Source organism: Solea senegalensis, linkage group LG6 (assembly GCF_019176455.1).
Source record: "Solea senegalensis isolate Sse05_10M linkage group LG6, IFAPA_SoseM_1, whole genome shotgun sequence".
NCBI lineage: Eukaryota > Metazoa > Chordata > Actinopteri > Pleuronectiformes > Soleidae > Solea > Solea senegalensis.
The window spans coordinates 16,231,933-16,257,294 of record NC_058026.1 but is presented as its reverse complement, the minus strand read 5'-3'; the positions used below and the strand labels follow the sequence as shown (position 1 = coordinate 16,257,294).

At 41.3% G+C, this 25,362-nt stretch overlaps 3 protein-coding genes across 5 annotated transcripts in view; all 3 read left to right on the top strand.

The window, feature by feature from the left end:
* Positions 1 to 5,481: 5,481 nt before the first annotated feature.
* On the top strand, positions 5,482 to 9,370 carry LOC122771297 (myelin-oligodendrocyte glycoprotein-like). 3 transcript variants are annotated; one of them, XM_044028785.1, is made up of 5 exons: positions 5,482 to 5,600; positions 7,140 to 7,487; positions 7,584 to 7,637; positions 7,824 to 7,924; positions 8,836 to 9,370. In XM_044028785.1, the coding sequence occupies exons 1-4, from the start codon at positions 5,522 to 5,524 to the stop codon at positions 7,907 to 7,909; spliced, it is 567 nt and encodes a 188-aa protein (XP_043884720.1). In that variant the 5' UTR covers positions 5,482 to 5,521; the 3' UTR covers positions 7,910 to 7,924; positions 8,836 to 9,370. The 3 variants fall into 3 exon arrangements, with proteins under 3 accessions (XP_043884720.1, XP_043884722.1, XP_043884721.1); XM_044028786.1 differs by lacking the exon at positions 5,482 to 5,600 and adding an exon at positions 5,942 to 6,226; XM_044028787.1 differs by lacking the exon at positions 8,836 to 9,370 and having other exon boundaries at positions 7,584 to 7,842.
* Positions 9,371 to 9,853: 483 nt separating this feature from the next.
* On the top strand, positions 9,854 to 16,958 carry cdc6 (cell division cycle 6 homolog (S. cerevisiae)). The gene is made up of 12 exons (XM_044028775.1): positions 9,854 to 9,999; positions 11,654 to 11,953; positions 12,590 to 12,847; positions 13,324 to 13,523; positions 13,781 to 13,929; positions 14,041 to 14,147; positions 14,403 to 14,542; positions 14,639 to 14,739; positions 14,960 to 15,024; positions 15,153 to 15,331; positions 16,335 to 16,475; positions 16,582 to 16,958. Exons 2-12 carry the CDS (start codon positions 11,668 to 11,670, stop codon positions 16,675 to 16,677), a joined length of 1,722 nt encoding a protein of 573 aa, XP_043884710.1. The 5' UTR covers positions 9,854 to 9,999; positions 11,654 to 11,667; the 3' UTR covers positions 16,678 to 16,958.
* Positions 16,959 to 22,800: 5,842 nt separating this feature from the next.
* Positions 22,801 to 25,362, top strand: part of LOC122771300 (microtubule-associated tumor suppressor 1 homolog) — a 61,324-nt gene continuing 58,762 nt past the window's right edge. The window contains exon 1 of the mRNA XM_044028791.1: positions 22,801 to 23,048. The gene's annotated coding sequence lies outside the window, so the exon portion shown is untranslated. The remainder of the gene's footprint in view (positions 23,049 to 25,362) is intronic.

Here is a 25,362-nt window from a genome sequence, read left to right as displayed (position 1 = left end):
CTGTGGTGGCTGAGCTTAGAAAATCTGACACTTATACCAGAAACTCAAATTCAAAGAAATCCAGGTCCAGTGCAGTTTAAAGTTCAAAAGTCCGTAGGGTTTAATAAGACTAAATGATAATACAAAACTCAAAGGTACTTGATGTTAATTCAAAATAAGGATTGAACAGGTCTAGTTTGCGGTGAAATGCGGTCATAGTTTGGTCTCTCCCCTGCAACTGTGTGTTCAAGTTATTCATATGTGAAGTAATGTCAGTAAGGAAAGCCATGTCACATAGAAACGCAGTGTCTTTGAGTTTCCTGCAGTAAGCACTCACATTAAAAACACGATTTTCAAGAACAACTTTCCGCTTGCCCCCGCTCGTTGCCATGGCGCGACGTAGCTTCGTCACTGGTGGAGAAGAACCGGTGGAAGCGTGCACAAGGCGGCACCTGCATTGTAGGCGCCATCTAGTGGCTACATGTTTTTATAATTACAGAAATAATGTAAGGGCAAGTGCATCCAGTTGGGGCTATGCTGCACCGACGCGAGGGTAAAGCACTCAGGTTAAGCCAATCCCTTGTGGATGTCTCAGTTTCCTCCTCACGCTTCACGTCATTCATTTCGCACAGGAGAGTCCTCTCAGTCATCATCATCATCATCAGTGAGTTCTCTTCTAGTGTCTTGTTTAATTATTGAGAGGAAACGTGTTGATTTGTTGTTTCTAGTTGTAGAACTGACACCTTTAGTTTAAAAAAATGAACACTCTGCTTTATGTTGTGCCTTCTTCACTGTGGCTTCACTGTCGACAACATGGCAATAACATTGTAGGAGCCACTTTTGAGTTTTTGTCTTGTGCAACTTTTACCTTTTTGACCACTAGGGTGCTGTAACGTTTTAGGAATTAGTTTCGAGTTGAATGGTGGTGGGCACACAGTTCTTACCGACAGCCAGAGGAAAGCCAGGAGTCTCTTGTTTGCCACAATCTACAACTACAATTTTTCTGTTAATAACCTTTTTTGCTGCAATAAATGGGAACATCGCCCACAGAGACCAACCTTGCACAACCTTTTTCCTTTTCGTTTTTCCTCTGAACTCGAGTAAAGTTCTTCCTCCGACCACCATCATGTGACAAATAAGTTTTTGTTTTTGGATAATCACCACAAACGGACTTGCTTAAGTTGAGTTGAATACGTTTCATCTCTCATCCAAGAGGCTTCTTCAGTTCTAACTGTCGTGGGGAGAACCAGGTATTTAACTTCTGAGGCTGATACCGAGCTAGAGAGTCATTAAGTTGAACAATGCAGATCGTTCACCCCTCCCAGTCGTTGAGGGGAGACAAAAAGGTAGAGGTAGAGTCTGTTATTGTGATCCAAAAGTCATTTCTAATAAGCAGAGTGAAGAGCCTTGTAAGTCTGTGTGCAGGCCACCAGGTGGTGCTCATTTAATTTCAATTAAATTCGTCACCTTCAATTGTGAGCGTCATTTTCTTTTTTATTATTATTGTGAGCGTCATTGCTGTGTGTTTTTTTTTTCTCAGAAGACGTAGGAAGAGGAGGAAGCGTCTCCCTCAATTCACTCAATTCACAGAATTGTAATATTTTACTGTCATGAAGTGTCAACTTCTAATGCACTTTTGAGTACTTTGTCTGCCTGAATAAAATGTGCCACCGCAAGTTGTGCTCTTCGCTTGTTGAATGACTTGATATTTTCTATTATAATAATAGTCAGCATCACTCTGATCAAGGATTCATTGAAAATAAAATTGAAATTGAGGAAATGATCCATTTGCCATTGGGAGGGATTTTCAGGTGTATTCATTCAAAAACACATACAGTAAAATCGCTTGACGGTGTCTGATGTTCTCCCTCTCTTTTCCACTCCTCAGGTGAAGACTGCTGGTGAGGAGTGATCGAAACGTGAAAACAAAATGGAGCACAAGAGCGATGCTGATAAAACCTCTGAGATCACTCAAGGTAAGGTTGTCAAATTAAGAATAAACACTAAGCAAGTAGTTTAGTTCCAAAAAATGAGATCTGACTGAAAAGTGTTAACATACTGAGATACATATTTAATAACTAAATGTTGAATTGTGTGCTCAGTTCCCTCTCTCAGGATCACAGCGCAGGGGGGAAGCAATGTGGTCGCTCCCTGCTTCAATGATTGTACTGTTGGCAACGTAAACATCTATATCAACTCATGTCACTCAGGTATGAATTGTTACAGATGTGGCTGTAAATTACATTACACACTACATTATGCCCAATGTTGTTTTTGTCACAATTTATGCTGTGATTTGGGTAACGATTGCGCGCATTCTTCAAAAAGTGGGTCCTCATGTTTGGGAAACACTGGTCTAAAACACAGGTTTTTACTCTGCTAATCTTTCCTCTTGTATTGCAGAGTGCAAGGCTTCATCAAAAGATGCACAGAACCATGAGACTGCATTCTGCTGTGCATCTCTTTGGACCTGTCTCTGGAGTCGAATCAGACAGAAAAGGCAACAGAAAAAGCAAAAGGACAAGGACAGAGATCATTAAACACAACAAGTAAAGGATAAAGTCAAGTCCATCATCAGATAGATGCCTCAATCTTCATCACTTTTAAGTGAGCTGAACTCTGTGGAGGAGATTCAGGACTAGGCATCATCATAGGGAAGTTTAAAAGGAGGAGGAAAGAGAGAGTGGATGGGAGAATGGGCAGCCAACAGGAGGGCTCTTTGTTTTTTCCCTTTTTAGGAGCCTTTTTCTATTGTGCATGCACACTGAGGAGCAGAGACATGGATGTATTATAAGAACTGGATAGAGCACCGCCCCTTTGGCTCCATTCGATCCTCTGGAGTTGCTCACCCAGCACATATGCCAAAAAAGTTTCTGACTTCCGGGTTTATTTCCGGGTTGTGCGGCCCATAGAGCATGCGCAGTAGTGTTACTCCCATAATGCCTCTCGGCTATTTGAACGAGCCGTCTGCGTTCTCGACTTGCTTGGCACGTCCATGAACAGCGAAAGGCATGACGGGAGTACGTTACTGATGTTTGCAAGCGGATTTCATGAATACCGATGGCACGTTTGCTTCGGGCTTTAAACCATGGATTTGTAAATAAATGTCAAAACCAACAACAGTGAATACAGTAAGCTGAAAAGTATAATGATGTGATTACAGGTTAAAATTATCAATTTGATGGCTCTATTAATTGACCGTGGCTATTAGTTTATATGTGTTGTTACAGGAATGATGTTGTTTTCTTGGACACTTCTTGCTTGATTTTCCATTCACTGATATACTGTATGCTAATAATCAAAAATGTTGTAAAATACAAAATGTTGCTGTCACAGAACTCAGGGATTTGAGATATTATTGTCCAAGAAAATAATGGCAACATTAAGTACTTTTATGGTGATTAAAAAACATTCCCATGATGTTTGAAGTTTGAAAAAAACTTACTCACAAACGTTACATTTTCATGAAAATACATCTCATTTTTTATATATTTTAGCAGTTTAACTACAAACTGCTAATACTATTAACATTTATTAGTTTCCAAAGTGACATTAATTATTCACAAACTGCATACAAAGTCGTAGCACATGTCGAACTTATTAACTGTTAGTTAGCTGTAGGCTATGTATGTTGCATCTTACTCTCCCATGACTACGCCGAAGTTAGCATCCACCTCGCCAGCTTCCGATTCGGCACTTAAGGGGTAAGTTAAGGGGAAATTTACCGAACGTGCTGTGCGACTGTTTGTCCACTGATTTATCTTTTTTTTGGGACACGTTTTGGGTATGACATTAACTTTGCTTGACACCCACTATTGTATTTGTGAAAATGCTAAAGGGGAGATTTCACTGTTATTGTTTCATACCTAGACCTCATTAGACCAGGTCCTGAAAACCACTATAAAAATTTTGGGCCAGCCGAGGGACAGACTTTTTTGTTTTTTTATAATTATTATTTCGCTGCGCCTTGTCTTGAAAACTACGAAATATAGGCTTACGAGGAAGCAGTCCACAAAGCATGGCCCATCTCGCCGACCAAACTCGACCAGATCAAGCAGCAGACCCTGCTCAATGCTGAATTGCCATAATGGTCTAGCATTATGTGATGACAGGTTGGCCCAAGTATGCAGTTAAAGTGCCTGACAAGGTAAAAGCCTCTTCCAAAACTCTTCCAAACATAACCTCACTACTTCCAATGGACTGATATTGTACAATGATAGAATAGTGGTGCAGCACATACATGATGGACACCATGGCATTGTCAAATGCAGAGAACGTGCTAGGTGTAGTGTGTGGTGGCCTGGGATAAGTAGAGACATTCAGGGAATAGTCAGCACATGTAAACACTGTCAAGAGTCCAGGCCTACACAGAAAACTGAAAAACATATTTGCCAGATGGGGATGTCCAGACAAGTTAATCACAGATAATGGTCCCCAGTTTTCTCAGGAGTATGACTTTAGACACATAACAACTAGTCCTCACTAAGCTCAGGCTAATGGAGAGGCAGAGAGAGCTGTACAGACAGCCAAACGAATCCTGAAACAGACTGATCCTTTCTTAGCCCTCATGAGCTATAGAGCGACACCGCTGCAGGCCACCGGTGTGACTCCATCTCAGCTTATGCTTGGTAGGCAGATCCACACCACAGTTCCTACTTTGGAATCTAAGCTACAACCTGCATGGCCAGATCTCCAACAGGTGAGACAGACTGACGAGAAGGTTAAACAGAGCTACAAGCGTGCCTATGACAACAGGCATGATGAAAGAGTCCTGCCAGTACTTGAGCCTGGAAATAGTGTTGCTGTTAAGCTGGACAATGAACGTGGATGGACGAAGACAACTACGGTCCTCTAACAATGTGACTCTCCAAGGTCATATTTAGTCCAGACAGACAGAGGACTACTGCGCAGAAACCGTCCTTACATAGGGCCCCTCCTATCTGCTCCAGAGACTTCAGTGAGGGGTGGAGAGGGAAGAATTGAGTGTGATGGACATTTACATTCATCTGCTCCAGACGTTGATCCACCTCTTGTCACACCTCCAGTCACTGTACCACCAACTCCAGCTTGTGTTACTTCAAGTGGCAGACTTGTGAGGCCACCAGATAGATATGGTGAATATGTACAGTAGTTATGACAGAACTACATGATGTTAGTGCCTTAGTTCAAGATGAATTCATGTTAAGAGACTATTTCATCAAAGGCTGTTTGAAGTGAAATGACTGTTAAAAAAAAAAAGAGCTGTACCTGAGAATATGGAGTTGGTAAATTCATAGTTATGGAGATGTTTAGAGTTGGTCTGTTAATAATATTCATGCTGGTTTGTTACAATATTGCATTCCTTCTGCGCACATGTCTAAAAAGACTCAAGGAAAGGGTGATGTGTTGTTTTATTGAGCAATCCAGGGCATAGAAGTAGAGTGGTTGTCGGGCGACGCTCACTCTCTCTCTCTCTCGCGCACACACACACACACACACACACACATTTAAGTGGGCGTGACTTAATGTTCTGAATAACCGGTAAATTTAAAGTCACTCGTGGATGTGTGCCGCAGAATCTTGTGTCTCAGTCATGGAGTTGATACAGGTCCTTCTCTCAGTTATCATCATCATCATCATCAGTGAGTTCTCTTATATTGTCTTATTGTATTATTGAGAGAAAAGTGTTACTTTCAATGGATCCTTGTTCAGAGTGACTATGATGTGCCGTCTTCACTGTCGGATATGATCTTTACAACATATCGATTCCAAGTCCACTTTTACAAGAAACGTTAATACTTTTATGACACAGGCTCTCTAATCAATTTTATATAAGTAAAAAGTGAAACCTGTGGTCAATATTTGTGTCGGATATGGAACTACTTTTCCTTCTGGCTCCTGCTTCTTGACTGACTTGGCAGCTCGCGCACTGATATGCGCGTCGCATGCACACGCCAGCAGTCGTCTCTCAGTCAGCCAGAGACAGCGGAGAAGGAAAGAGTCACACGATGGCAGAGAGAAAGGAGCATCGTTTGGACACATTTCACAGCAGTAAGCTCGGTGATTTGTGCTCAAAGTGTCTCAGGTATTGTGGTAATACCACAAATCTCACAAAACACCTAAAGGTGAACCATACCAAAGAGCACGACGACTTGCAGCGGAGGAGATTAGAGGAGAGGGAGAGAGAGTGCAGGGAAGAGCCCCACACCTGCGGCCCGAATGAGGCAGACCTCTGTCTTGGCCCTACAGAGAGGCAGGCAATATCCAGGTATAGTGAAAATACATCACAGTGCCCACCATCACAGGCATATGGATACATTTACATACAATACCAGAATGTTTTTGTAAATTTTGCATTAACACATAATATTTTATTTATTTTATTGTATTTATTTAGTTAGATAAAAATGTCTCCTCCCACCACGATATGTAGGCGTTAATTTAACTCACATTCCTGCCATCATCTTAACACAATTCAGTATCATGTAAAACTGTAGCTATTTAGTCTATTTTTGGTGGTATGTGAGTTATACTTACCATAAAAAGACTTCCTTTTACAACAAAAAAAAAATTCATTGTAAAAGTCATATATTTTCATATAGACAAGTAGGACATCTAAAAGTATCGGTATTGGTATCGGGATACTAGCCTTGGTATCACCTGGTATTGGATCAGGCTGCAGCGACGTCCACCTGCTGCATCAAATACCATGTGGTGTAAATGTGCTTCATCAGTGAGTAGATTCTTACCAACACTCAATGGGAACATACTTGGGTGATCACCTTGGCTGAACTTCCTGTCTAAAACCATAGATGGGAAGTTGCTAACAGAAGGCCAAACTTACAGATGGACATCCTATGCAGATGAAAACAGAACCTCTTTGGTGGACATAGTAAACGCTTGATTTTATCATTATTAATAAAGGCTGTCTAATAGTAAGGTAAAGTAGTGAACTTATTTGCAAGTTATCATAGACTAAAGTGGCTAAAACTTGATTTTCCTTGTGTCTCTGCTGGCAGCCATGTTTTCAGAGGGAGCGGTTCTCTGTGTCTCAGGCTGGTTCTTAGTGCAGGGGGTGCACACAGCTCAGTCACTGCTGATCATGTGTCACTGAAGTGTATAAATGGTGTTTATGTTGAACCTATGTTTGAACTGTCTCTGTGTTATTTTTTTCTCTGCAGGGGCAGAACAATATCATGTTAGTTGTCCGGCTCAGACGATCGAGGTAAAGGAAGGTGATGATGTGAAACTTTGGTGTCAGCTGCACCCCACGGTCGACCTGAAAGAATATACAGTGGATTTCACCAGACCTGACCACATGAACATGGTGGTCCACGTGTATCGACATGGAAATGATCATCCATTTCTACAGTCCAAGTTGTACAGAAACAGGACGAGACTCGTGCACCAGAACCTGACAGAGGGACGAATCACAATGTGGATGTCCTCAGTGCAGCTGACAGACACTGGACCATACAAGTGTTTTGTCCCAAACCTGAAGGCCCATTGTACTATTAGGGTCAATGTTGGTAAGAATGCTGACGTTAATGTTCCAGAGTTTGTTCCAAAATGAGATGTGATTTGTGATTTACTCAAATTGTTTGTGTCTAACTTTCAAAAAACAGTAGAACAGAAGGACGCCTTCACGACTGTGGGACCTGTGACGTCCAAAGACCCTGGTAAATGTCTCACTCATTGTCTTGACTAGAAAACTGCTGTTCTACCTTTTGAGTGACTAGATAAACTGACTCTACTTCCATCTTTAGTCTTTGAATCAGGAGCAGTAGACTACAGATGAATGAGCAGAATGAATAACTGAGTTTTCTTGTCTTCTCAGCGCATCACGTTGTTTTTCCTCCACAAAGGAAAAGAGAAAGATTTGGTGCCATCACTGGTGTTGTTCTTGTTCTTGTTCTTGTTGTTCTGGCTGCTTTCGTTGTTTACCTCGTGAAAAATGGAATGACCTGTAAGTTACAGTTTTCTATCATGTTTTGTTTTCAGTACATTCACCCCAGCATTGGTCTGGGTAAAGTTTGACTTCAGCATTCAGCTGTAATACTACCTTCTACAGCTGTACTGCATTACATCAGACTCTTGCTGAAAAATGTTGCTATCTTACCTTCTGCAAACGATGTTGCACTTGGACATTCTGTTCACAGCAAAGTGGATGAATTGAATGGTGACATGTCCACATTTGAAAAGTCTTTTCAAGTATTTGGGGCAGAAATGATGACTGTGAGGTTAAGTGTTTTGAGGTGTGGCTGTATAGGGAATTGATAGAAAGTCAACATTGTGTGCAGCCCCTGCACCGAAAACCAGCCTAAGACATGGAAGCTCACACTCAGACAAAACGTGGCTGACAGTGAGGACACAAGAATAGATTTTAGCCACTAAACAAACACTCCCCTAATGTTTCCACACGAGCCTTAGTGTGTGTGTCACTTTGCTGACCACTCACTCTCCCACACCAAAATCCACAGAGAAAATCAACTATTTTACATCACGACACGCAAGAGCTGTTGATCCTCTGCTGCCTCAAGCATGGACTTCAAATCTTTTATCTGACTTTGGTGTTTGGAGTCATTCATTCAGATCAGAGCTCACATTTTCCTTTTGGACCTTGGTGCAGGAGAGTGATGTTGGAGAATAAAGCTGGCGTTGATTTTAGTTGTTGAGTAGCTCATCTGTTTTTCCTGGTGTCCCCACTGGCAGCCATGTTTTCAGTGAAAGCCAGTCTCCATGTCTCAGGCTGGTTCTCAGCAGAGTCAGTGAAGACTGTGTCAGTACCTTTTATACAGATAATAATAATCATAATAATAATAACAATAATAATAAAAAGAAGTATATATTCAACACAGACGTGTTCCTCTCACACAGGCAAATGTGGGGAGACAATTCAAGGACAACATGGACAAATCTGATGGGACACAGAGAGCAACAAGGTGAACCTCGACAGTGTCTTGTGAAACATCATCCCAGAAGTTTCCGGATGAGGTTGTTGATGAGGGGCTGCTGGAGCTGCAATAATCATGATCTATGCAGCCAGTCTTATCTTAAACTATGTCACAGTTCAAATTCAGTTTCTGGTGGCACATATTTCAGCCCATAATGGGGGCCCACAAGCTGGACCAAGGTGGACATTCACATTAGAAATCATATTTATTGTTAAGAAAACTGTATTTTAAAGATGAAATTGTAGCATTGTATATATAAGTGTAAACTACTGAACTTTGTTGCTGATTTTTTTATCTGTGCTCTGTTTTATACTTTTCTAACGGACACTGCTATTGTATTGTTTTATTGCCAGAAAAATAGTATTAAATTAAAATGCTTCACTGATGTATGACCGATTCTCTTCTCCACTGATGCAAGAACATTGTATTTTATTAATTTTAGAGAGTCTGACTAAGGAACTCTATACTACATTTCTTTATCATGAACATATTGAGTTTCAGCTCAGCTGTAAATTTTAAAATTCGATTTTAATCCCTTACCCTTTCTTTACAACTACTATGAAGTAAAAGTATAACCCACTTGAGTGAATTACGTGACTTCCAAAGCTTTGTATAGTCAAGTAAAATGTAGAACGCGTAGTATAATAGAGGTAAAAAGTACAAGTCACTAAGTACATTTACTACAAATCTGTACTTTAACAAATGCAATGAAGAATAAAATATAGCACATGTATATAATTGGAGGTATAAAGAATACAGAGGGAGGGTTCTATATTTCCCGGGAAAAAATATATTCCGCCAAAACAGTCCTCTGTTCAATCTCCCGCCACAGAAGTAAGGGTGGGCGGGGCAACACTTGTCGTAACTTCCGCCTGAGCTCAGCCAATCAGCGTCCGGGAAACTGCTGCTTGGTCCAATCAGTGCATCGGCGGGAAAACAGCTGCTCGACGAGGAAGCGATTTGGCGCAAGCTGTTCTTCACTTCAGTCTGCTGCAGAAGACAGAAGGACACTGAGGGAAAGACATCGTGAGACATTTTTGGACACTGCAGTGTGACTTGCAACGGATTATTCAGCTTTTAAACACAGGTAAAGTTTTCATTATCGTGTTAATTTAAACACAAAGAGCTGAAGTTTCGCAGCGGGGTTGTCTCTCGCTCTCTCTCGAGTTTATCTGCTACTTTTTCGTCTCATATCCTTCTATATAAAATCTCATTTACCTTTAGACTTATTGTAATGTTAACTTGACTCATTTCAGGTTAGAGCCCAGTGATTTATTGTTGAATTAGCCCAGTTCCCTACAGGGAAATGGAGGCGTTTGTTGGCGCCATTTATCATCAACACTGTATTGTTTCCTCTCTGTTTTAATGTAATTGTGACTTTAAGTGAGGCTTTGTAAGTGTTTACATACGTAAATCTCGGCATATTTACAACATGCAGTGTTTCTGTACCTTTTAACATTAAGCAATGTATCGTATTCACTGAATTCTATTAGCTTAATAGTCTCTTTTGTTCTTGTATACACGTAAAGACAGCCAGAGAGATCTGTCCCCAAGGCTTTGACCTACTGTCGTCATGATAGTTTGCATGGTCTCTTTGTTCGTGAGTAGGATCCCCATTAGCTTCCAAAAATACTTTAGTCTCCACAGCAAAAATGCACTTGAATAAAAGCAATCCAGGTAGTTAAACACCACTTTCAAAGCAATGAACACACCCAAAAAGAACAATTAGCATTAAACACACAGCAGATTTAGTCTCATCTGTGGTGGCTTGAAGAGCTAAGATGTGGAGAATGTTTTCAAGGCTTTATCATGATCATGCAGCATATAGTAATTATATACAGTAATAGTAAAAGAGTTGAACAGTAAATGCTGTAAAACATGTTTGAAATAAAAAAAATGTCTGAATCCTCATATTTGAGCATATATGATGTAACATAAATCTCTCCAGTATAGAATTGTTGAAGTAATGTTTCCCAGACAATGAATTATCTTTGAATTTTGTCAAAATACAAGCTTAGCTGTAGGATTAAATCACACAGCAGTTGCAGCCTCAAAACATCAGACGCAACAAACACGGCACATAGCGTTTGTTAAGCTTACACAGCAAATGAATAAAAACACAAATGCCTATGTCTATTAAACAATAGACAGGATGTGTGTTACTTAACTTAACTCATGTTGTGTTAATCTAACACCAAAAAAAAAAAAAATGAAGAGTTAAAATGACTCTTGAGTGTTTCTTTAAATGTACTCTTTAGGTCAGGGGTGTCAAACATACGGCCCGGGGGCCAGAACTGGCCCGCCAGAGGGTCCAATCCGGCCCACAGGATGAATTTGTTAAAATTTCACACTACGATTACAATGACTAAATGTCTTCCCAGTGTGATGGGTAGCCATTTAGGCAGTGTGATTGTTGAAATTTAGGCACTCAAGTTGACTTGCACTTTTTTTTTGCACTATTTCTCAAGAAACTTCATGTTTTGTAAAAATATCCTTCATTAAATGTAAAACAAAGGAGAAAAAAAGCAAGGAGTTCTTGTTGTTCATAGGTTATTATGCTATTATTTTACTATTTTTACGGGTCCGGCCCACTTGAGATCAAATTGTGCTGTATGTGGCCCCTGAACAAAAATGAGTTTGACACCCCTGCTTTAGGTACATGGTTCTTAATACTAATGAAGGAGTATGTACAGTATATCTGCTGGAGTTGTTGATAAAACCGTTTTTATCTAATGTTTCAGGTCAAAACATCAAAATGCCCAGCACGCGCTCTCAGGGCCGCCCTCAGCCCACGCTGGAGTTCCCCCGTCGCAAATCCTGCAGAGCTGCGGCAAAGTCAAAGACACCGCTGCCCCAGAAGTCCCCAATCTCTTCACCAACGAAGCCAGAGCCTCAGAGCGTTTCCTCAGCGCTGACACAGATCGGACCGCTCTCCCCAAGACATCCCCGCGACCAGTCCGTCACCCTGTTGCCCAGGCGACCACCGCCTTCCTCCCCTGGCGTTCAACCACGTCTTCCCCTCAGCCCCCGGAAACGCACAGGTAAGGCATGTCTTTGGTTTGATTGACAAACAGGCATTTTGGGGGGAAATGATCAACCGTCAAAATATTTAAAGTACATCAAAATGTAATGGGGCCACATGATACCAAAAAAAGTGAATTATAACCATATGAAAAGGAGACCCTTAACAGAAATTATATGTAAAACACTTGCTTCAGAGTTGCTGCCATGGTACCACTTTCTTGTCCGATTAGTAATGCAGATAAACACAACCCTCAGTATCTGTCAGTTATTTTTTGTTCTAACCATTTCAGGCTATTGTGAAGATGTAATTCACCAACAGTAACAATGACACTGCTCCCATAATAATAGGAATAAAGAGCCCAAGTTTCTTTATTAGCATGGTCTGTACATAGAAAAGCATGCTCTCTCTGTCTATGATGTTTGGATGGTGTCACATTTAACATTTTTCTGCTATTCGATCCGTTGATTTTGACCACTATCTGACTGATACTGAATATCATACCTGCTCATCCCTAGTTTTATCTCTATTTCAAGCAGAACAAAGATGACAACTTTCATGTGTAAAACCCCTTCATATTATGTTCCAGTTTAAAATGCCGATGTCACTGATAGCATTTCTCTTTCTGAAAATATTCTGTGTTTTGTTCGTGAAGGTGATGATAACAGCTGTAACCTCGGCACCGCCCTGCTGGGTTCACCGCCAAAGCAGAGCAAGCAGATCCTGGCTTCACCGCGTAAGCTGGGCTTTGACGAGAACTCGCCGGTTTTAGCCCGCTGCCAGCTGGTGCCGTCCTCGCCACGACAGCCTCTCTCTCCCACCACTGCACTGTCCCCGAGACGACAGGAAACACCTGCTGGAAGTCCCGCTCACCAAAACAAGAGGCCGCCGGTCGTCCGGCTGTTTGTAGAAAGTATGTTTTTATTTTATCTGGGCATTATAGGACCATTTATTCAGAAGATGGCAGCAAACATCCCATTCACAGAGGCTGAAACTAGATGTTAGAAAAACATACGCTGTTTCATGTCATTGGAAAAAACTAATTAATTTATATGATGGAGCCAGAATGAGCAATTTACTCACTGTAGCACAAACACGATTGAAAGAACAAAGAACGTATGTAGTTACATTATCAGACACACAAATACACGGCTCCTTCTCTCACTCAAACAATCGCACTGTACAAGCACACACACAGCGATGCATAAAACACTGTTGTGTACTGTAAAACTGTTGAAATATGGGAAATGATTGATAATCTATTTCTAAAATACTATTATAAGAAATGACCTGAAGTCCAGCTTCTTTTAATGTGAATTATTACAGTTTGTCATGAATTTAAAGTTCATGGCGTTTGTCAGGTTTAACACTCTCCGATTTCTCCTCTAGAGTCGAGCTTTCACAGCGTGAAGCAGGCTCTCCACACCGCCGTCCCCGAGCGGCTGCTGTCCAGGGAGGCCGAGCGGACGTCCATCCGCTCTTTTCTGGAGGAGAAGGTGCTGCAGCGTCTTCCCGGTAGCCTCTACATCTCTGGAGCCCCTGGAACCGGGAAGACGGCCTGTCTCAACTGTGTCCTGCAGGACATGAAGGTACTTTTAACTGCTTGTTGTCCTGAAAGTTAAAAATGGAGCTTTACTGCCACCTACTGGACAGCTCAGGTTACAGGTACAGGAGGGAGAATGAGGGGAGGGAGAATGTATTCAGGAAATAGTGTTTTTACTTTGAAACGAGTGCAGGACATGTTTGAAGTATGCTGGCACTGAATGCAATCTACATAATTTAGATAATGAATTACTGTATGTTTTTTGTTGAGTGGACTAAACGGCTGTGATGTTGTTGTTGTCAGGCTGAGCTGTCGTCAGTGCAGATGGTGGTTGTGAACTGTATGAGTCTGAGGAGCTCTCACTCCATATTCCCACTACTGGCCAACAAGCTGAAAGCATCTGGCGGGCAGAGCAGCCTGCAGAAGCTCCTCACGGCCCCGGGGCCCTCAGTGTGAGTAAACCCGACACGGTCCGGTTCTTCACGTTTTAAACTGAAGATGTCATTTTAGTTATATTTTCATTGACCAATAATAACCCTGGCACCATCTGCTCCGGTTCGTAGGCTTCTTGTCCTTGACGAGATGGATCAGCTGGACAGTAAAGCTCAGGACGTGCTCTACACCATCTTTGAATGGCCGTACCTGCCCAAGTCTCGCCTCTGTCTCATTGGTAAGTCGATTGGGTTGACCCCTGTTTAAAATGTAGAAGGAGAACACAACAGTTGAAATATGTCAACTGTGACTCCATGATCCAAAAGTTCACCATAACTGATCGTCACAGCTCAGAGGTCGTTTCCTGTTGCAGTTTTTACAGTTACAGTACAGTCACAATTGGGATGTTTCATCAGTAAACCTGGTGGCGAGTGTAGGTTAATGAAGAGTTTTATTTTTTTTATTTAATAATTATTATTACTTTTTTTTGCAGGTATTGCCAATGCTCTGGATTTGACGGATCGTATCCTGCCCAGGCTCCAGGCTCGACCTCACTGTCGCCCTCAACTGTTGCACTTCCCTCCCTACAGCCGCCAGGAGCTCGTTGCCATCGTCCAGGACAGACTCACGCAGGTAGAAAAAACCCACAAGCACACAGACCACAGGTCACATGGGAAAATGGAGTACAATGTCTGGTGTATTCATCTGGTGACGAATGTTCATCCTCAGGCGTCTGCTGATGGAATCCTTGACGCCTCTGCGGTTCAGTTCTGTGCCAGAAAAGTGTCTGCAGTGTCTGGAGATGCCAGGAAGGCTTTGGACATCTGCAGGTAAATCTCTAAACCAGAGTTACAACTAACCATTCTATTCATCATTTAGAATGATTTTGATATTATAATATTTCTTACACTAAAGATGTAGTAAAATTAATTAATTTAAATAATATGTCGGCTCATCAGTATGTCTGTGATGATTTATGCTCAAATGACTTGACTGTTTGTTGTTAAATGAGAGTTGTTAGGTTTTATGTGTGATTCCGTTATCTTCCAGGAGAGCGGTTGAGGTCGTTGAGTCTGACGAGCGAAAGAAATCGGCATCAGAGGCAGAAACCAAAGGTGAGTGAAAGTGTGACACAGGTTTTGCTCATGATTTAGCTGCTGTTCACATTCAGCTTTCAGATGAGTTGACCATGAACAGGAGCACTGACTGACTTGAAGACCATTGTGTTCTCTGGCTGGTTCAGTGTCTCGAGTCAGCCTCCCTCAGGTTGCACGGGTGCTGTCAGAGGTGTACGGCGACCGGATGGCGTCTCAGAGCAGCAGCTCGGAGGGAGAGAGCTTCCCCCTGCAGCAGAAACTGCTCGTCTGCTGCCTCCTGCTGCTCATTCGCAACGGAAAGTGCAAAGAGGTCGTCCTCGGGAAGGTGAGCCTCTAAGATAGGTCTTTTATAAACTAGTAATGGGATGGTTTAGAGATTTTAAAGCAGGTTGCATGAGCTTCTATTTTTTTTAAGGACTTCATTTGTGTGCGTAAATGTGACGGAACACAAAACGATCTGTGTGTGGTGGGTGTTTCTTGTATGGGGTGTGTCTTATCAAAAAACGTGAGGGCATTTTGACTGGTGCTCACATTCTGACACCCCTAAAAATTTATTTTTCATGGTTAAGACCTGATTTTAGGGTGATGGTGAGGGAATGCATTATGTCTGAGTGCCCTCACTATGAATGCTATACAAACATGTGTGTTAATTGTAGCAAAAACACAATGATAATGTGGTAATACAAATAATAAACACATAATTAAAATCACTGGGGTTCCATTTACATCAGAACTCGGAGCTGAACTAACAGCATTCACACTCAAATATACATACAAATATTACGAATACCATAAACTCCTGCAAACTGTTCAACATCAAGGTGACAAAACAATGGATTTTGAAATGTTTGGCATGTTTAGTTTATTAGCCTGTTTGAAACTAGCAAACATGATTAACTAACATTAGTTGAAATTATATTTTCCACTAAAAAGTGACTTGACTCTAAATAAGGCAACAAAGCTAACTTCATTTGATCAATAACAACCTTTAATGTCGCCTGCTGATTTGCCTCTTTTTTTTGGTGGCAAAAAAACAACTAGTCTGCATGGAAAAAGTGACGTGTGTGTGAGAGTCAGAGCCTGTGTACTTGAGGTTTGGCCCTAAAAGTCACTTGTGTTGTCACCTGCTTGCCTGTTGAGTCAGTGAAATGCAGGCAGGTGACATCACAAGTGACTTTTAGGGCCAAACCTCAAGTACGCAGGCAGGCAGGCAGGTCCTTTTTAAGAATAAAAAACAGGTTATTCTGTAAATGTAGATTGATCCCCTTATCAGCCAGCAGATGGCACCAGAGTTGTAGCTGATGAGGTTTTGCCTTGTATCATTTCAGCTCCATGAGGTTTACAGCAGACTGTGTGCTCAGCGGCAGGTGTCAGCGGTCGGTCAGGGCGAGTGTTTGTCGCTCTGCGCTCTGCTGGAGAGTCGAGGAATTTTCGCTCTGAAGAAAGCCAAAGAGGCTCGTCTCACCAAGGTAACCACCCCCCTCAAATCTGCCTTTGTCCCGCCCCCTGTTCTGCCCTCACACTGTAACCGTTTGAATCACACATACTTACATGAGCCGTGTTCTCGTCCCGCAGGTGTTTCTGAAGATCGAGGAGAAAGATGTCGAAAATGCCCTGAAGGATCGGACACTGCTTGGCAGCATCCTGGCTGCAGGACTCCCTTCACGATAACTCTTAGATTTGTATTTATTTTTTAAAAAAGGAACTCTGAATCAAGGTTTTTCAGTTTTATGAACTTTTTAAATTCTCATTTTTGCTGAGAATTAGTACTTTTTTTTAATATGGATATAAATATTTTTGCTTTACCTGGTGTTCACACAAAGTTGTGACACCGGCATTGAAATGTGATGGCATTTGTTTCAGCTGACATTTGAAACATTTTTTCCGTGCTGTAAATAAACAAATGTACACACATTTAAATCGGGTGTCACTTTGGACAACTGCAATCAAAACACCATCCATCTTCTACCACTTTATCCTCTCACACTGAACAGATTGCCCGTCCATCACAGGACCACATGTATGGCATGTTTCCACCAGCTCTACTCGGTTAAGTTGCGTTCCCACTAGCATAGTACCTGGTACAGGTACTTTCTTAGAACCTGCTCTGGCGAGGTTCCAAACAAGCTGAGGCGATACTATGTGTGACGTGGCCAGATAGGCCACTGAGAGGTCTGTGTCGTCACAGGAAGAGACGTCCGACAATTAAAAATAAAGCCGACTGTAGATCAGTTAAAAATAATAATAATCTCAAACAACTATCAGGGAAATGTCTAAAATTTCAATATTTAACAGAACTCATGCTCTGGCTCGTACGTACTATATACGTTGGAGAGTAGCAAGATGGAAGCTTCATTCAAGCTGAAGTACATAATAAAAGCTAAAGATAGCCAAATGCTTTTTTTCTTATTCTAAAGCAACTGTACACTACTACGGGTAGTATGTCACATCTTCATTTTGCAGCCTGGACCTTTATTTGAGCTTTTTTTTTTTTAGCTGATGAGTGTTTATTATATATTTATATTTTTATTAACATTTGTGGATTAAGACAAGCTGTAAACATTAAGACAGCTTAACTGGAATAAACATGCGTCATGTAAACATGCCAAACCCAAACTTCTGATCCAATACAGCCCATTCAGAAAAAAAACATCATTCCAAAGGAGAGGGCTGGTGTATGCTGGTCATATTTAAAAAAGAACAATCTCTATCAGGCAAGAAGCCAGATGGAGAAGAAGTACAATATCTATTATCTATTAAACATACTCACATACTTTCTTGTATGTGAAGGCCACCGTAGTTCTCTCCAATACTGCAGAGGTCACGTCCACTCCTGTTGTGACATTAACATGATATATAACATTCCTTTATTGTGTAAAATAATGAAACGCCACCACATCAGGGGGCGTTATGACCACATAGCAGCTGTGCACGACAACAGCATTGAACACTTCTCTAGAATGCTATTTTATAGTTGGAAATGAGAAGCTACAGGTTAAGACTTGTCATAACACTTCACCAACAAAAATAGTTCCACGACTGGACTGACTTGACTGTTGCCAAGCAACCAAAAATGAGCACATCCTGCACACTACATAGGTTATGTTCACTACATTTTTCAACATTTCCATAACAAAAAAATAGTGTCCTTTTAGTGGATTTTTAGATGTGTAAGACAGAAGGTCACTCACTGCCATGATCTCCTCCCTGAAGTCACATAAACACAACAGCCGGTTTGTATGGAAGTATATTTATGGCTTTAGTTCTAATTTATTTTGACTTAGAGAGAGAGAGAGGGAGAGATAATAACAAAATCTGGCTGCTAAAATTGTTTAAAAAAATATAATAGCTATGTTTTTCATGTATTCAAATGTTTTATGTAAACTGTTGGAAGGTAGGCCCAGAGCCCAGATCCCAGACCCAGTGGTCCAAGGACTCAGGGAGCCGTGAAACCCAAAGCCTCTGCCATTGTTCACTACTAAGTTATTCATCCCCATTTTTGAATGGGTCCCTGAAGTCACATTACACAGATTAAGTTATGTGATACGTCTTGATAAGTCTCTTCAATCATATATCAACTTGTATGTTATTATTTTACTCCTTATATATTAGCTATGGTGTCCATGTGTTTCTGTCCATGTGTGAAGTGTGTGATCATTGTCAAGACATCTCCTTGTCCATTTTTCACCGGGAACCTGAAGCTTTGGGATGGACAGAGATAGTGTGATTGAGTTACAAAGATATTCTCAAAAGCCTGGCATTTCAAGTGTCGTATCAAGGTCGTTGCCTGCCTCTAAATATTCTGTTTAAATGCCTCTCACTAATAATGATTCCTTGCAATGCCGGGCACAACCTAAAATCTCTTTCTTGGAAATGCAGAGCCACTCCTGCGTTCATGTGTGCATGTGTGCATGTGTGTGTGTGTTCTTGTATGTGTATCCTTGTGAGGACATTTTGGCTGGTCCTCACATTCTGTCACCACTTAAAAGACTTGGTTTTAGGGTTACGCATTAGTTGTGATGGTGAGGGTTTGGGTAAGAATGCAGTTTGTGAACACATGTTGTTTGGTTAGGATGAGGTAAGAGTTCACAGTAGTTATAGATGAGGTTAGTGGTGCAGTGGCTAGTATTGTAACCTCACAGCAGGGTTTGTTTAGAAAACTACTTAACTTTTTTACCACTGCAGTGACTGTTTACTGTTATTGAAATGGAAGTTCAATGTCTCACAGGAGACTTTTTTGTGAGTAACATGTGCAGGATGTCAGGAACCATTTAAACATTTTACTATATTATTCTCTCGGCTGTCAGGATAAAGCTTTTATGAAAAAATATAGATTTAGGCACAAGTGATACAGGAAAAGTATGACGTTTGTATTGAGTCCTCAAAAATAACTATAATAATAATTTAAAAAAAGTAGATAGAAGACTTGCCCCTGATGTGAACATAACGGTAATAAAAAGAACATTTCATACATTCAGGTGATGTTTTTGATATTATCACAAGTATAAGACATCTTTAAGTGGCACAATATTTAGCACAGTCTACGATTCAGAGGTAAAGAAATGTTTCATGGCAGGATACTGTATAGATTCTTTGGAGCGCTGTGTCGATATGGAAATATTCCTCACAGTGGTTTAGTGGTGTATTTCAGCCTCTGGCCACTAGCTGGCAGCAGGCCAGCTCCTCTCACTAGCCAAATACAACTGTATGTATGTATGTTATGTTTATTTTCAGAGCCTTTCTTCAAATATACTATTGCAAAGTCCTTGTTTATAGTTTTCAGAAGTCTCATAATTGGTATCAGCCAACACTGAGTATTGTATCAGCTCATCCTGTAGTGCCAGTGAAACTATTATTCTGCTCACTGTGGTGAGTTTCAGTGCTTTTTGGCATCACAACTCGACAGAGACAGAACCGCTTGTGGTGAAGTTCCTCTCACAGTATCTCAAGAATATGTTGCGCGCAAAACAACACGCCAACTTGATTTTCTTTTCGTCCCATCCTGTGCATGCAAACCTTTGCACATACACATTATTTGCACAACACTTTGTGTTTATTTTCTCAAATCTGCAAAATATTCAGTGTGGTGCATGTTTGTACACACAAGTATTGTCCTGAGCATGTTTCAAAAGCTGACGTGACCACTTAAGCTTTAACTTTACGGTCTTTACTTTTTTAAGACCTTAAACTAATCAGATTATCATGCATTAAGACCTATTCATGCAGTAAAACTGTCTTCATGTGAGAAAACGTGGACACAGCTTTTAACTGGTGCTGGGCTCTTGGCCAAGTGGAGACATTTCATTTGGAAGCATATAGGAAAATGTGGAATGTATTCATTGTTTTCTTTACTAAGCTGTACCATGTGCTGCCAAATGACTGCTGGGATTTAACTCACATTGACTTGCTTGTTTCACAGCAGTTTTAACTTCAGAAGACTTCATTGTTTTGGATAAGATAATTGAAACCCGTTTGGTCCTGCAATTAACATCAATCCTCAGACATCCAAACAAAAGTGGAACGGACTAACGTCATCAGTTGTCATCTAAGAAACTGCAGTTGGTGAGAGAATATGGAGGAGGTGATGTGTTGATGGGATCCATAGAAGCATTCAGGAATCAGTTGGTTGAATTCACACCTACATTTAAAGAGCTATAGCTGTGTTTCCATGATGGCAAAGCCATTGCGTTTTGACTGAGAACAGTACCTTTACCTGGTGGGCGGGGCTAACACCTGACAGAGTACACATCTGGTAAGGGTCTAGTCACCAGGAGAAGAAGTAGAAATCATGGTCAGAGGTGGTGTAGGATAGGTTTTCATCACCAGTCAGTTAACTGACATGCAGATAAAAGACCTTAGAGGCTGGTAGAGGAAGTGCTAACATCATTAAGTCACTTTCTCTCGCTGTGGTTTTGACATAGCAGGGTGAATGATGTGAAGTCTGGCTTTACTGGGCCAGCTGATTGCTCAGTCAGCCATGCTGGTAGAGTGTTGTGCTACTTGGCCTCAGTGGTGTGTTAATGCCCACCCTGTGTGTAGTGGATCCAGTTTTGTTTTTCAGTATGGGGGTTTTCAGTAAGACTGAGGTGCTGGACTCTGTACTGATGGTTGTGTTGTAGTCAAGACCACATTAACAAGACCAAGATCAAGCCATGGACCAAGAGACCAAGTCAATACATGAAAAATCAAGACATGGCCACTATTTTTTATAGTGAATTTGTCTATATTTACTCTATATAAATGAAATCACTAACCACATACTGAAAGTGACAGCACTTTATATCTGCTATCATCATTAGCATTACTATGTCAACCTACCTCAGGCAAGGCTTAAACACTTTGTCACCCATGTTTCACATATCAGCACCTAAAGTTCAAAATCAGATCTGGAGTGGCTGATCCTGAAAATACAACATACACATACCAAATTCAAATCCAACTAGTTTGGACAGAGGTTTTTTGTTTTTACAGTTTTACCCATGATAAGAGAAAGGGATTTCTTGAAAATCTGATTACTTTTAGCCGGCCCATACAGAAATATTGATTTGATTTTCATCATGGTATGAATTGACATTGAATAATATAAAAAAGTATATGATAAGATGTTTTACCAGTGAGATGGGTGGTGCTGTGGTTCTGTGTGTTTCGTACCTGCTGTACATGTTCATCATGATACAAATTAGTTTCAAACTTGTGTTTGATGTGTTGTCCAAAGTAAGACGCCACCAACAGTACTGCAGTTTATACGTCGTCTCCTTCTACTTCTGGGCCAAAGACCGTGGAGGAAATGTTAGTACATGTATAGAACGCCAAGTCCACCTCCGGTCTGACTAAGTGTACTATAGTCCGGACTAGGACTCGCATTATCCAGGCATGTTAGTCTGACTAAGACTAGTTTAGTTTTAGTCGGACTATCGTGCTTACATAAAAAAACTGAATTATTGTCTTAGTCCGACTCTAATCTGACTTTGAACATACATGTAAATGCACTGAGTGATTTTTTTAAACTGCTCTGTTTCTGGGGCGTGTACACATTTAAGTGAAGAACAAAACTTGAGATTATTTTTGGTTGTCTGAAACAAAACTGGATTGTGACAAAGACCAGCATTAGCAGTCTCCACCTCGAATCAAGGCCATTAACCAGTTTGGCCATTAGTCAAGTTCCTCCAGTATTCCTTCTTTGGGTTGTTTTATTCGTTAGGTGCTTCATCAGATTATGTGAATCTCTCGGCTCCTTTTTGGTTCCGTCCAAAACCTCCCTCTCTGTTTCCCCCAGACTCCTGCAACCAATAACAGGTAGGAGGTCCACTGCTGCTTAGCAACAGCCAACCCAATTGGACCGGTCAGTACTGGATCCTCCTACTGTTTTTCTTTGAATGTGGACCTTGACCAGGGAAATGTTACCTGGTGTGCGCACACACACACACATGCGCACACACACACACACCTTTCTCAAGGTCTTGTGGGAGTGGATTGCCAAACCCATGTCAGTCTGTACAGATAAACAGAGAAAGTGAGAAGGAAAAAGTGTGTGTGTGTGTGTGTGTGTTAGTTGAGGAATGTCTTCTCTCTTGCCAAAGTCTTGTGCCAGATACAGCAGATCATACACACACACACACACACACACACACACACTGGACACACACACTTCCTTCTTACTGCAGCAGAGCAGCATGCTCACATTTCAGAACCAAAGAGGGAGGTGTACCCTCTCCCTGCCTCCCTCCCTCCCATCCCTCGTCTCCTCCCTACTTTCAGCCATCGTCACAGCCTACGCAGTCTTCTCTGCCTGTGTGCTCTCACACACACACACATGGGAAGACACAGCAGTGATGGAATAACAGAGGAGGCATGAACGTGCAGTGTAGGCGGACGTGTGTGTGTGTGTGTGTGTGTGAGAGAGAGAGAGCATGTGTGGAGGAGGACAGAGTGTGTTTGAGGACAGACAGTAGAGTGTTTGCCAGCCTGAGGTGCGGAGCAGGGTCGAGTTAAACGAGCCTCCAGGATTTTTTGGTTTGCAGCAGTGCAGCAGGAGCAGAAGAGTAAGTTTCATCTGTGGCAACAGTTCTCCACTCTGTCAGGACATGTACAGTATGTGTGTGTGTGTGTGTGTGTGCAGCCTGGGGCTTAATCTATTTCTTTTAAGTATATGGTCTGTGACTCAGGTACTTTTGTAAACAATAGACAGTATAGTTATTATAATAATAACACTGTACTAAATTCATGTTTTTTTGTGTCTGTAACCTTTCTGCTCGTAGCTTTGGCTCTCTCAGTTTTAGAGTGTGCTGCGATGTGTCCATGTTACTTTCTGTGAGGTCTGGGACAAATTTCCCCCCACATTTGATCTCATTTATAAAAGAGCTTTGAATTTTGGGTGAGATGAGGTTTGGGTGATGCTGCTGTGGCCACACTGAAGACACAAACCAGTGATGTAGCTCTTCCCTTGGTGGATTTGATGGATTCCAGATGCTTTTGTTGAGATGATTGCACATGTAACTGAATCCAGTGTGAGCTGAATGTGTTATAACGTAGATGTTTAAATACCCGCAGTTTGTGCTGCCAAATACTTAATATTATAATATTGATTTCACTATTAACTAGTGCTGTCATATTCTTTGTTGATACAACATTTAGATATTCAAACACACTTTTTTAGAAAAGTTCAAACACAAACCTTAAATACCAGTTTGAGTTCAAAATATACATCGTAGTATTGCATCAGAATGTCCACATCACGCACATTCTGCTGTGAAAATGGGAGACACACAGAAAGAAAGAAAGGAAGAAAGAAAGTTTCCTCTGCCATGATGAACATCTAAGATACCCCCATCACTGCCTTGATCTTACTGCCAGAACCTGAGTAGGGCTTTGTGTTTCTCGCGAGACCCGAGACTTCACGAGACTTCACGACACTCCCAGCGGAACTCAACTTTTTGCAGCAAATGTGTGCCTCTTCCATTATGCAATTAGATGTGTGTCACTATTTTCAAACAACACTTGTCACAAAGCAAACAACACTCAGTTGAATTAGTCGCGGATATAATTGTAAGTGTGCAACGATTGTCAGAGTAAAAACGTTAGATAATTGTTTTGTCAGATGTCGACAGAGAAAACTTGGGGAGCGAGTCCCACGCGGACAGTGACTCCAAGCCTGTGACGACTTCCGGTGCATTGAGCTGTCGCTCCTAAACTCAGTAGCCAATCAGCAGACAGTTGAGTGCAGAGAACAAGTGTATTTCCAAACAATAAAATACAATATTTTTGAATGATTAAATGGATATTTTATTTGTTTGAAAATATTGACACAAATCTAATTCCATACTTTTGATCAGAACACCTAACTGTAAGCTGATGATTATGCAATAATTATGACAGGCCCAGTTATTATAATACTTGCTTGATATTATTAATGCTTAGGGATGAATGTGTTGGTTATTTTCTTTTGTCTTTGAAATGACAGAAAATTGTGAAATTGTAGATTTGATTCTTGATTCTATTCTGTTTGGACAATAACGCATTCTACTAAGTTCCCTGCAGGTTTACGCAAAACTATTAAAATCCTTAAAATAAAAGGCAGAAAGTATTTAAAATGATAAAAAACATTCACTATGTACTTAGAAAAAGTGAAAGTCTAATATCCATGAGATGCTTCCGGTACTGAGTGAAAGTGAGAGTGACGAGTGATGGAGGATTACAAAACCTGTGAGTGATGATGCAGCACTGTTACTGGAGGAGGATTGTGTGTGTGTGTGTGTGTGTGTGTGTGTGTGTGTGTGTGTGTGTGTGTGTGTGTGTGTGTAAATAGAGGTGTTCAGGTTTTCTTTTTTCCTCAAAGTTCCATCAGGTTGCAGAATCACTCCTACAGTGCATTATCGCTTATTTCAGGACTTTTGGATGCTACAGGCTGTGAAGCTGCTTTTCGAGCTACGTCTGAGTGTGGACATTTATGACCATGTATGGGCAAGTCACATGACCTACTACATCTATTTCAGTGATGGGAAAGACTTTCGTCCCTGTCCCCCTCCTTCCCTCAATGACAAGCACCTCTGCAGTGTTGTTTCTCAAAGGTGCTGCAGTGTAGACACACTTCTCCTCACCACCTGTCTGTCTTTTACTTGCAAAATGTGGCCTGTTTGTTGTCGTTTTGCTGGTCCACACCCACTGCAGTGTGTTCATTGATCATTGATGGTGGTGTCAGTGCTGGCCATGGACAATGAGCCGGTTATATAAAGACGGTACAATCCACACTGTGCTGCATAACCTCAGGACGGGCACTGATGAAACTGGCATGCAGCCACTCCATCCAGTTTCTTTGCTCCCACTGGTTATTAGGAGCACTCTAATCGCTCACTTGCT